At 43.6% G+C, this 12,195-nt stretch overlaps 1 protein-coding gene across 11 annotated transcripts in view; it reads left to right on the forward strand.

Moving 5' to 3' along the window:
- The window catches only part of SGF29 (SAGA complex associated factor 29), a 41,234-nt gene that overhangs the window by 14,563 nt on the left and 14,476 nt on the right, over window positions 1-12,195 (forward strand). For all 11 annotated transcript variants that reach the window (XM_069570863.1, XM_069570861.1, XM_069570859.1 and 8 more), the window contains 3 exons: window positions 6,882-6,971; window positions 9,041-9,116; window positions 9,340-9,412. In XM_069570863.1, the coding sequence (XP_069426964.1) occupies window positions 6,897-6,971; window positions 9,041-9,116; window positions 9,340-9,412 (224 nt within the window). In that variant the 5' untranslated portion in view covers window positions 6,882-6,896. The remainder of the gene's footprint in view (window positions 1-6,881; window positions 6,972-9,040; window positions 9,117-9,339; window positions 9,413-12,195) is intronic.

Genomic DNA, 12,195 nt, shown 5'->3' on the forward strand with positions numbered 1-12,195 from the left:
TGGCCTGTGGAACCTTCCCAGATCAGGGATCGAACCTGTGTCTCCTGCGTTGGCAGGCAGATTCTTTATCCCTGAGCCACCAGGGAAGCCCAGCTCCAGCATTTAGAGAATGTTCAGGAGGGAGATCAGCCCAGGAGACCAAGGAGGAGCTGAGATGAGGTGTAGGCACCCCACACAGCAGGGAGGCCCTGAAGCCAGAGGTGGAGGAGGGAAGGGACACCTGTGCCTGCATGCTGACACGTCAGGTTGGATAAAGCAGGAAAGGATCCAATGCTCTGACCTGTAGGAAGTGATTCACTTTTCTCGAGAACATTTTCGCTGGACTGGTGAGGATGAAGCTAGCTGAAAGTGGGTTGGAAAGGGAAATAGGGGTGAAGAAGTAGAGAGGCACATGCTTGGACAACTTTAATTTTGAAGTGGAACCAGGGATGGGTGGGTCCATGAGGTGACCATGCAGTTCAGAAGCTCTTATTTTTAAAATGGGTCCCTGCCCCAAAGTGTGCTTGTTTGCTTGTAAAGCACAGGAAAAACATGTCAAGTGGTGCAAGAGGAGATGGGGTTCAGAGCACAGATGAAGGAGGATTTAGTCTTCAGTAAGGGAAAGGACAGTCTTCTCTCTTGAGGGGAAGGTGGAATGGAGCTTTGCTGCACTAGGTCATGGTTTTGATGGTGGGATCGTTTCCAGAGACCTCATGATCTCTGGCTTGTCATCTGAGCAAAGTAGGAACCTTGGACATCAGTAAAGGGGACCCAAAGTCAGGTATGAGGGCAGGAGCAAAGGTACTGAGGAGAGAAGAGGTTTGAAGTGTCCAAATTATTGGAGAAGGTAACTGATTTTTCTAGTAGCAGAATGGGAGTGCTTGCTGTCAACATTTGTATAAAGTAAAACCCACCTGTCCATTTGGGGGGCTTCCCTCTCTTTTAATATGCACAGCGTAGGCATGTAGAAGGCAGGTGGTTCCAACCAGGATTCTGCTTTGTGTGGCAGGAGAGAGCAACATTTTTCCATGCTGATCTGGTCTTTCCCAGGATCTTCCCATGGGACTCATCCTTGGTCCACACCCTCACCTTGGTTGTGGTTCAGTGGGGGCTCTTTCCCCGTTTTTCTTTGCTCAGCAGATCATCCGTAGCCTCATCAATGACCTTTATGCTATTCATCCTCAAATTTATCCATTTTGAATCTCTTAAACTCTAGATCCCTGATTTCATGTAGTTCTAATTAGTGCAACTAGACTTTTTTTTCTTAAAGGACATGTTATTCTTTGTATTAAAATGCATTATATAAGGCCTGCAGTGGTAAAAATAGCACTGCACCTGTGAGGAAAAAAGATGTGTGGCAGCTAAGTTGGACTTCATAAAAATTGAGGACATGTGCTTTAAAGGACACAATTCAGTAATCACTTTTATAAAACCAATAAAAATGGGCAAAGGGCAGTTCTCCCAAGAAGATACAAAAATGGCATTTAAACACATGTTCAACATCATTAGCCATCAAGGAAATGCAAAGCAAAACCACTGGTTAGCATTTCATACCCACTCAGATGGCTATAACAAAAAGGCAGATAATATCACATGTTGATGCAGATACCAGAGATAGCAGAACCCGCCTATGTTGCTGATGGAGATATAAATGGCACATCCACATCGGAAACAGTCCAGCAGTTCTCAAAAGCTTCAATATAGAGTTACTATATGACCCAGCAGTTGCACTCCTTGGTACATGCCCAGAAAATGAAAACATGGCCGCAAGTATTTATAGCAGCATTGTTCATAATGGCCAAGAAGTGAACACAGCCCAAAATGTCCATCGGTTGATGAGCTGATATACAAAATGTAGTATATGCAAATATGGAGTATTATTGAACAATAAAAGAAAATAAAGTGCAGAATAGGTAAATATCTAGAGACAGAAGGTAAATTAGTGTTTGCTGAAGGCTGGCAGAGATGGAGATGGACATGTATTTAGAATGTATAATTCAGTCAGTTCAGTCGCTCAGTCATGTCCGACTCTTTGTGACCCCATGGACTGCAGCACACCCGGCTTCCCTGTCTATCACCAACTCCTGGAGCTTGCTCAAACTCATGTCCATTAAGTCGGTGATGCCATCCAACCTCTCATCTTCTGTCTTCCTCCTCTTCTCCTCCTGCCTTCAGTCTTTCCCAGAATCAGGGTCTTTTCAAATGAGTCAGTTCTTCACATCAGGTGGCCAAAGTATTGGAGTTTCAGCTTCAACATCAGTCCTTTCAATGAATATTCAGGACTGATTTCCTTTAGGATGGACTGGTTGGATCTCCTTGCTGTCCAAGGGACTCTCAAGAGTCTTCTCCAACACTGCAGTTCAAAAGTTTCAATTCTTCAGCGCTCAGCTTTCTTTATGGTCCAACTCTCACATCCATACATGGCTACTGGAAAAACTATGGCTTTGACTAGACAGACCTTTGCCGGTAAAGTAATGTCTTTGCTTTTTACTATGCTGTCTAGGTTTGTCATAGCTTTTCTTCCAAGGAGCAAGCATCTTTTAATTTCATGGCTGCAGTCACTATCTGCAGTGATTTTGAAGCCCAAGAAAATACAATTCAGTGAGTTTTAGTATATTCAGAGTTGTGCGGTCATCACCACAATCAATTGTATAACATTTTGATCACCTGGCCAAAAAACCTTATACTCGTTAACAGTCATTCCCCTTCCTTTTTCAACTATCTCCACCCACCCCCTGCCCTGGCCAACTTTCTGTGAACTTGCCTATTCTGGCTATTTCGTATAAAGGGAACCATATAATATGAGGTTTATTGTGTCTGGCTTCTTTCACTTGGCACAATGTTTTCAAGGTTTGTCCGTGTTGTCACGTGTATCACTACTTCATCCCTTATTATTGTAATAATACAGTCTGTTGTATGAATAATACCACATTTCACTTAACCCAAACCCACTCATACAGTTTCTCCACGTCCTCAGCAGCGCTTGTTATTACGTCTCCTTTTCATTACAGCCATCCTAGTGAGTGTGAACTGGTATCTCCTGTGGTTTTGATTTTAATTTCTGGATGGCTAATGATACTGAGCGTTTTTTCAGGTGCTTGTTGGCCATTTGTATATCTTAGGCGGTCTAATCAGATCATTTTTGTATATGGTCTGAGGTAAGGACCCACATTCACCCTTTTACATGTGGACATCCAATTGTCCTTGCACCGTTTATCAAAAAAGACTATTGTTTCCCCATTAAATTGTCTTGGCAACTTTGTGGAAAATCAGTTGACCATGGATATAGGTTTATTGGTGGTTTCTTGATTTTGTCCCATTGATCTTATGTCTACCTTTATGCCAGTACCATACCATCTTGATTACTATAACTTTGTAATATGTTTTATAATTCAAGATTATTTTGGTTATTCTGGATCCCTTGGATTTTCATGTAAATTTTCAGGTGAGCTTGTTAATTTATGCAAAGAAGCCAGCTAGGATTTTGATAGGGCTTTTGTTGAAACTATAGATCAATTTGGGGAGTAATGCTGTTTTAATAATATTAAGTCTTCTGATCCGTGAATATGGGTGTCTGTTTATGTAGATCATCTTATTTTTTTTTAAACAGTGTTTTCTAGTTTTCAGAGTAAAAATTCTGTACTTTTCTTATTAAATTTATTCCTAAGTATTTTATTCTTTTTGATGCTATTATAAATGAAATTTTTTCTTAATTTCATTTTTTGATTGTTCATTGCAACTGAATAGAAATGCAATTGATTTTTGTCTTCGCAATCTTCTCTCCTCTAACCTTTGTTAGTTCTTATAGTTGTTTAGTGAGTTTCTCAGGATTTTCTTTAACTTTTTATATTGTATTGGAATATAGCTGATTAACAGTGTTGTAATAGTTTCAAGTGACCAGCAAAGGGACTCAGCCATACATAAACATGTATCCAGGGTTTTCTGTGTACAAGGCCATGTCTTCTGCAGGTGGAGATAGTTTTACTTTTTTCTTTCCTATCTTGGTCCTTTTATTTCATTATATTGCCCTAACTAGAACCTCCAGAACAGTGTTGACTTGTTGCTGATCTTAGGGGGGAAAGTTTTAAGTCTTTCACCAGTAAGTATGATGGTTATCTATGGGTTTTCATAGATGCCCTTGATGAAGTTGAGGCAGTTCTTCTGTATTCCTGGTTTTTATATTGCTTTTTAAATAAACAAAAGCAGAAATTTTAAGATATGAATATTTACATACAAGGAATTCAGTTTACTACTAGGAGGGGTGGGGGAGATTCAGTGTGAAGCTGATCTTTGTGGATATGGAGATGTATTAATTGAACCACCTTTCCCAGAAGGTAGGGGGATCATGTAAAATTTCAACATCCTAAAAAATTTCCCTTTTTTCTTCCCATCTCCTTTTCTCTTTAAGCATGTGTCCATTTTTACCTAGTTACAAAAGCATACTTAAAAAAATTTTTTTATTGAGGTATAGTTGATTTACAATGTTGATTACTGCTGTACAACAGAGTGATTCAGTGTTATATATATATATGAAAGTGAAAGTGAAGTCACTCAGTCTAGACCCCATGGACTATATCCTACTAGGCTCCTCTGTCCATGGAATCTTCCAGGCAAGAGTACTGGAGTGAGTTGCCATTTCCTTCTCCAGGGGATCTTCCCGACATAGGGATTGAACCCGGGTCTCCCGCGCTAAAGCGTCTGCAGACGCTTCACCCTCTGAGCCACCAGGGAAGCCATATATATATATATATATATATATACACACACACTATTTTTTCCTTAATTTTTAAAATCATTTTTTAATTTATTTTTACTTTCTGGCTGTACCATACAACTTGTGGGATTTTGTAGTTCCCCTGACCAGGGATTGAATTAAGGCTCTCAGCAGTGAGAGTGCAGAGTCCCAACCACTGGACCACTAGGGAATTCCTGAAATTCTTTTTTAAAATATTCTTTTCCATTATGGTTTAATCATAGGATATTGAATATAGCTCTCTGTGCTATACAGTATGACCTTGTTATTCATCCATTCTGTCTATAAAAACTTATATCCCCTAACCTCAACTGCCCACTCCATCTCTTCTCCAGTCCTCTTCCCCTTGGCAACTACCAGTCTGTTCTTTGTGTCCATGATTCTGTTTCTGTTTCATAGATAGATTTCATTTGAATCATGTTTTAAATTCCATATATAAGTGATATCATATGGTATTTTTCTCTCTCTTTCTGACTGATTTCACTTAGTATGATAGTCTTCAGTTACATCCATGTTGCTGCAAATGGTATTATTTCATTCTTTTTTATGGCTGAGTAGTATTCCATTGCATACCTGCACCACATCATCTTTATCCATTCATCTGTTGATGGACATTTAGGTTGTATCTTGGCAAAACAGTAGCTTGCTTTTAAAATCGCCTATTATTGTCTTTTATCCTGCTTATCTACTGTTGCATTTTATTTTCATCAGAATACATTTATCTTACCTTAAGTTAGAAACTTTTAGTAGTTAATTTCTCTTCCCTCTGCAGTAAAAAAAAAAAAGGTAACAGTGCTTTATGACTTGGAATGTGTCTTCATATAAGATCTTATTTCAGTGTTCATTTTACAGATTTTAAAAAAAGGGCAAAGTGAAAGTCTCTCAGTCGTGTCCGATTCTTTGCAGTCCCATGCACTATACAGTCCATGGAGTTCTCCACGTCAGAATACTGGAGTGGGTAGCTTTTCTCTTCTCCAGGGGATCTTCCCAATCCAGGGATCAAACCCAGGTCTCCGGCATTGCAGATGGATTCTTTACCAGTTAAGCCACAAGGGAAGCCCAAGAATACTGGAGTGGGTAGCCTATCCCTTCTCCAGCGGATCTTCCTGACCCAGGAATTGAACCAGGGTCTCCTGCATTGCAGGTGGATTCTTTACCAACTGAGCTATCAGGGAAGCAAAGTTTAAAAAAAAAAAAAAGGCGGGAGGAGGGTAAACCAGAATGCTTGAATCCAAGAGCTGCTTTTGAAAGGTACTTACTAAGTACTCCTGACTTGTTTGAACATACCGAATCCAAGCATCATTGGACTGGGGAAGAATTCCAGGACCACTTGCCACTGTATTAGTTTCCTTGGGCTGCTATAAACAAATGACCATAAACTAGATGACTACAAACAAAAGAAATGTATTCTTTCACTGATCTGAAGGCTAGAATTCCAAACTCAAGCAGTTCTGTTAGTTGCAGAATCAAGGGTAGGGTCCTTCTTGGGGGCTCAGAAGGAAAGTATGTTCCATGTCTCTCTCCCAGTTTCTAGTGGTTGCCAGCAATCGTTGGCACTCCTTAGCTTGCAGCTGCCTACCTCCAGTCTCTGCCTCTGTCAGATGGCTGTCTTCCCTCTGTATATGTCTGTCTCTCCACCTGGCATTCTCTCTGTGTGTCTCTTGTTTCTTCTCTTACATGGACACAAGACATATTGGGCTATGTGTGTGTGTGTGTACACAGTCGTGCCTGACTCTTTGAGACCCCATAGACTGTAGCCCACCAGGCTTCTCTGTCCATGGAATTTTCCAGGCAAGGAAATTGAGCATGTTTCCATTTCCTACTCCAGGGGATCTTCCCAACACGGGGACTGAACCCACGTCTCTTATGTCTCCTGCCTTGGCAGGCAGCTTTACCTGTGTGTCTTTACCACTGTGTCACCTGGGAAGCTGCATGAACCACCAGGGAAGCCCTCATGTTGGACTAAGGCCCACCCTTTTCCAGTATGATCTCATCTTAACACACATCTTAATTATATCTGCAAGGACGCTATTTCTATATGAGGTCACATTCACAAGTACCAGAGGTTAGGACTGCAGCGTCCTAACCAGAAGAATGGTTAAACCCACAACAGCCACTAATAAGTTCTCTTTTCCTCCCCTCCTCGCAGGCGCCTCTGTATACCATGGCCCTCGTGTCTGCTGATTCCCGAATTGCAGAACTGCTCACGGAGCTCCATCAGCTGATCAAGCAAACCCAGGTAAAAAGCCACAGCCCTCCACTCCTAGAGGGGCTCATGGGCTGTGATACTGAACTGTGGAGGGGGCAGGGGCGGTTGTGTTCAAACAGATTGGACACGCCGGAACCACAATGATGTCATGAAGGTGAGAGGAGGAGCAGGTAGGGTATGACCCGCCGTGCCTATTGGATTTTCTGTCACGTGCAGGATTTCATGGCTCTTTTTGGTTAGTAACAGCAATATTGCGATACTGAGCTGTATTCACATACGGTTCACCCACTTAAGGTGTACAGTTCAATTTGAAGCCAATATTCAAAGTGTTGTGCAACCATCACTGTCATCAATTTCAGAACATTTTCAAAAAAGCCCCAGACCCAGTAGCAGTCACTTTCCGTATGCCTCCACCTCCTTGTTCCAGGTAAACAGAGACACTCTTATCAGGCAAAATATTCCAGGTATGTTTAGAGGTTATTTCCCAAGAGCTGGTCAAGGGCCAACCCTGTTTTGAAACGCCTAGCCTTCGAAAACCCTAGCCTGCTGAATTAATCCTTAACTGCATACCCACCTCCCTTAGCCCTTGGCCTAGGCTCTGTTACAGCAAAATAATCATTTGAACATTTACATTTAGTATAGCATTTATAGACAAGGGCATGACAACCCACTCCAGTATTCTTTCCAGGAGAATAGCCATGGACAGAGGAGCCTGGCAGGCTACAGTCCATAGGGTCACACAGAGTTGGACACAACCGAAGCGACTTTGCATGCATGCACAGCATTTATATAGCAGATCCAGGTATACCTGATAGAGTAGTATCAGGATGAATATGCCTGACATTTGCAGGAATCTTTGTAGGGTCGAGATAGACTTAAAGAAACAACTAAATCTGTTCTATAGAACCATTACGTGCGCTTTCATATTTTTGTGCTAACTTGGTTACCCAATTTCCTCTTTCATCTTCCACTCTCTGTACCTTACGAGAGATTTATGTGAAACTGTTTAGCATTAAAATTAGCTGATGAGTCAAATCCAGTTCCTCCTCAGGCTAGTCACTTTTTATCAGTATTTCATTCTCAAAAGACTTTGACTCAATCTCTTCATACATTTGGTCATCACTATCAGTATTAGCTTTTGATTTACTTAACAAAACATAGTTAAATCTTACTGACAGCACCAGTGTGTTATAACATAATGAAGTGTGATCATAGTAAAATTGGTTTCATCATAGAACAGCAAGAATTACAGAGCAGTTTCTTTTACCTTTGCAACAGAATTGGCCCTGCCCATTTACCAGATTTATGATCAGGCTTTAGTACAGTTGGCCATGATTCAGTGATTTCTGAGTTAGTGGGCTGTTTCAATTATGTGATATAACTGCGTTAACTCTTAACTCCATTTTGCCAGATGGCTACCCCCTCAGGTTTTTAGAAATTCTGACATAAAGGTTAAAAGGTAAAATTACAATTTCTTTCTTAGGAATCATCCTAGCTCCCAGCATCTTCACTTGCAGCCTTGGTCCTAGGATCACTGATGTGGGGAAGAATTGTACCAGCTTCCTTCCCTACCCCTGTTTCCCCAGATGAATTGATCATAGATACATGTGTTAATTTCTAGACTCTCAATTCTGTTCCATTGATTAATATGGCAGTGTCACACCATTCGACTACTGCAGCTTTGTAGAAAGTTCTGAAATTGAGAAGTGTGGGTTCTCCCATGTTATTTTTGTTTTTCTTTTTCGATTGTTTTGGCTGTTCTGGGTCAGATGAATTTCCATATGAATTTGAGGATGAGCTTTTCAGTTTCTGCAGAGAAGCCAGCTGGAATTTCGATGGAGGTTGCGTTGAATCTGTGGATCACTTTGTCTTTTTTGATAAAGGAGTGTCATTAAATGTATAATTTGCGATTGAACTTTAATGCCTTTTGTACTGCTTTTGCATTAGGTGAGGGGAAAAAATCCTGTTGCACTTAGGGATTTGAAAGTTGGATTTACAAAATGAGGGCCCTATTTATGGGGCCTCTGGCCAGGGCTGTAGGGTACTTAGCACAGCAGCATGAAGGGCCCCATCATGTCCTGTCAACCTTGTCCTTGCAGGAAGAGCGTTCGAGGAGTGAACACAACTTAGTAAACATCCAGAAGACCCACGAGCGGATGCAGACCGAGAACAAGAGTGAGTAGCTGGGCTCAGGAGAGAAAGGTGAGGAGGGGGTGGGTGCGAGCTGAGACTGGCTGGCCTCATTTTCGAAAGCGACGTCTGCGTGTGTCTGCCTGATCCGAAATGAACTGCTGCCTAGGCCTGAAGGGCAGTTTCCACTCGGGCCAGGTGACCCAGGATGACCCAGGAGATGGATGACAGACTCCCATGCGTCTGTCTCCCTGTGCTTACTCTGCAGTCTCTCCCTATTACCGGACAAAGCTGCGTGGCCTCTACACAACTGCCAAAGCTGACGCGGAGGCTGAGTGCAAGTGAGTACTGTCCCTCTGCTTTGCTGGTGCCTCCTTCCTCACCCAGGTGCTGGGCTGTAGGAGCCCACGGCCCCAGCCTGCCCACCCCCCCTTCAGGTGTAAGCAGATCCTGACTCCCAGCCTCTCCTGTAGGGCCCAGCTTCTCTAGAGCCCACTCTTGTCCCTCTTCCCCGGCCCCACTGTTGTGTAAATGGCAGAAGGGCGTATATCAAATCGCAGCGCTGCCTTTTCCCTACCACTTGACCTTGGGCGGTCTTTTGAGCTGAGACTCAGTTACTCCCCCATTAAAATAGGGATAATAACTCCCTATAGAATTGTCAACATAAAATGTGGTAATGCATATAAAGTCACTAATATCTGTATTTTTCAAACCGTTTTGACCATAACCCATGGTGATGCCTGGTGCTGGGCAGTCTCCACAGAGACACACAAGGATGGTGAGGGGTCTGCCTTCAGGGGCAAGCCATCCAGAAAGGACAGATGGCCTAAAAAAGTTACAGGACAGTGTAGTTGGTGGGCCAGCAGAGAATCTGGGACCCTCTCAGGGAGGAAGAGAAACTTGAGCTAAGGATGGGTAGGCAGACAAGATGGAGTGTGCCAGGGCCGTGGAGGAGCACATGCAGGGCACAGGCATTTGGGGAGTGAGAACTAGCCCTGTGTGGCTGGGAGAGGGGAGGGCCTTCAATACTTGGACTTTATCTTGGAGGCAATAGGAAGCCAAAGATGGTACAAGAGCAGGAGAGAAATGCCCGGCTGCCACACAGAGAACAGACTGGGTAAGATTCAAGCCTAGCTTGGAGACCAGGCATAAGATATGATGGAGTTGGGCTGAGGCAATGTCAGTGGGGCTGGAAAAACAAGAGGCAGGTTCTGAGATCAAATTGGGGACCAGATGGGAGAGGAGAAGCTTTCCAGGGTTTTTAGCTTAGTCAAAGGGGTCTGATGGGGAGCAGAAACAAAAAAGGGTGGGGCTGACTGGCAGGGAGGGGACACGGTGAACTCTGGTCGGAGGTGTTGCTTTCTTGGCTTTCCAGCCTGCCCTTGCCCACCCCCATCTTCTCCTGATTAGAAGGTTCACTGTGGGGCCCTTTCCCACTAGAGGGCCTGGAGTTTGGCTTGTATAGGTCAGAGTGACTCACATTCATTTGAAAGTAAAAGGCAGACGTTCCCTTCTCAGATTGACTGGCAGCAGAGTGAGGCAGAGTGAGGTGACCGCTTCTGCAGCCAGATGGTGTGGGCTCTTCTCTGGCCTCGACTTTCCAGAGTTTAACACTTAAAGCTTGTTTCAGAAGTACAGGTCCCTGGCAGTTTTGCTGCCATTTGACTCTTTCAGACTCTCAGAACTTCTTACGTTCAGTCACTAAATATTAAGTAAGGAGTCCTCTCCTCCAGATACCACGCTGGGAACAGAAGAGCAAGTGAGGCAGATAAGACACCAGCCGTGCCCACAGGAGCTCTGCGTCTGGGTGGGGAGAACGTGGTGGTATTCGTACCCACGTGGCCCTTACCGGGTGCTGTGGTGCCTGTCAGCTCTTCTTCCTGATATTTGTGGTAAACCTCTCGTGAAACTACAGAGGCCCCAGGAGCACATGCTGCTTCATCACCTACTCTGCTCTTCCTTCATCTGAGCCTTCAGCTCTTCCCAGCAGTTTTCCTCCTGCTTTTGCAGAAAACACAAAACCCTCTGTCTTCATTTAACAATCGTCTCTTTTGGCAGGAGTCAAAGGAGACGGATCAAAGATGTCACTTTCCATGTGCCAGTGGAGACGGGTAGCCATTCCAGGGGGGACAAGATATTTTCTTTTCCTGTTTTCAAAATGTATTTTTAAAATCTTTTTATTTTGTATTGGAGTGTAGCCAGTTGACAGTGTTGAGATTCTTTCAAGTGCATAGCAGTAACTCACCCATATATATACATGTATCCATTCTCCCCCAAACACCCAGACTGGTGGGAACAAGATATTTTCTGACACTGATTCAGAAGGCATTTCTTCCGATGCCGCTTCAGAAGGGCAGAGTGTCAGGGATGGTGTCCTCTATGACTCTTTGGCCACAGACACTAGCAGCCTCGCTCAGAGTTCCATTGAAGGAAGGTAGTTTGATGAGTAGTTAATCCAGTGCAGGCAGAGGTCCAGTTTAACTTTGTGAGGACCTGGGTGGTCACAGCCTTAAACGTTAAGTGCCTGGAGCAGAGAATGAATGCCTTAGCGCCTGTACTGTCTGTCTGAGCCAGGCGCCGAGGTCTGGTCAGCAGGCTGCCTGTGTGTGGGCACCTGAGACGTGGACACCCTCCTGCAGTGCTGACGGTGGGGGAAGGGTTCTCATCTCTTTTGAGGTCCTTTAATGGATCGGAACCTGGTGGTCCAGAGTCGACAATAAAAAAGTAAAAGAGAGAGAGAAAGAGGCTGATGTTCCTTGGTTTACACAGAAAACCAATAAAGCCCTTGACACGGGGCTTGCACTGCTTCACGTAGGCACAGGACACCCTCTCACGAGGGTCTTGCAAGACTGGGCAAGGAAGTGAGCTCAGCGGGCTTCTGCACTCCAAAGAATTAGCCTGAGAAAGAGAGAGAAACAGGAAGAAAGACACGGGGACCCAAGCTCTGATGGAACAAGGGTGTTTTATTCAACATAGTGTGGGTATATATACTGTCTTACAAGGTAGCTTTGTTCAGCTACCTTGTAAGATTAAGATCAAAAGTCCAGACTTACAAATTATCAAGGAAACATAAGGCAATCCATATCAAAGAGAGAGGGTTGTAAATAATGACTTTTACCGTATG

The sequence above is a fragment of the Ovis canadensis genome, chromosome 24 (genome assembly GCF_042477335.2).
Source record: "Ovis canadensis isolate MfBH-ARS-UI-01 breed Bighorn chromosome 24, ARS-UI_OviCan_v2, whole genome shotgun sequence".
In the NCBI taxonomy this organism is placed as follows: domain Eukaryota; kingdom Metazoa; phylum Chordata; class Mammalia; order Artiodactyla; family Bovidae; genus Ovis; species Ovis canadensis.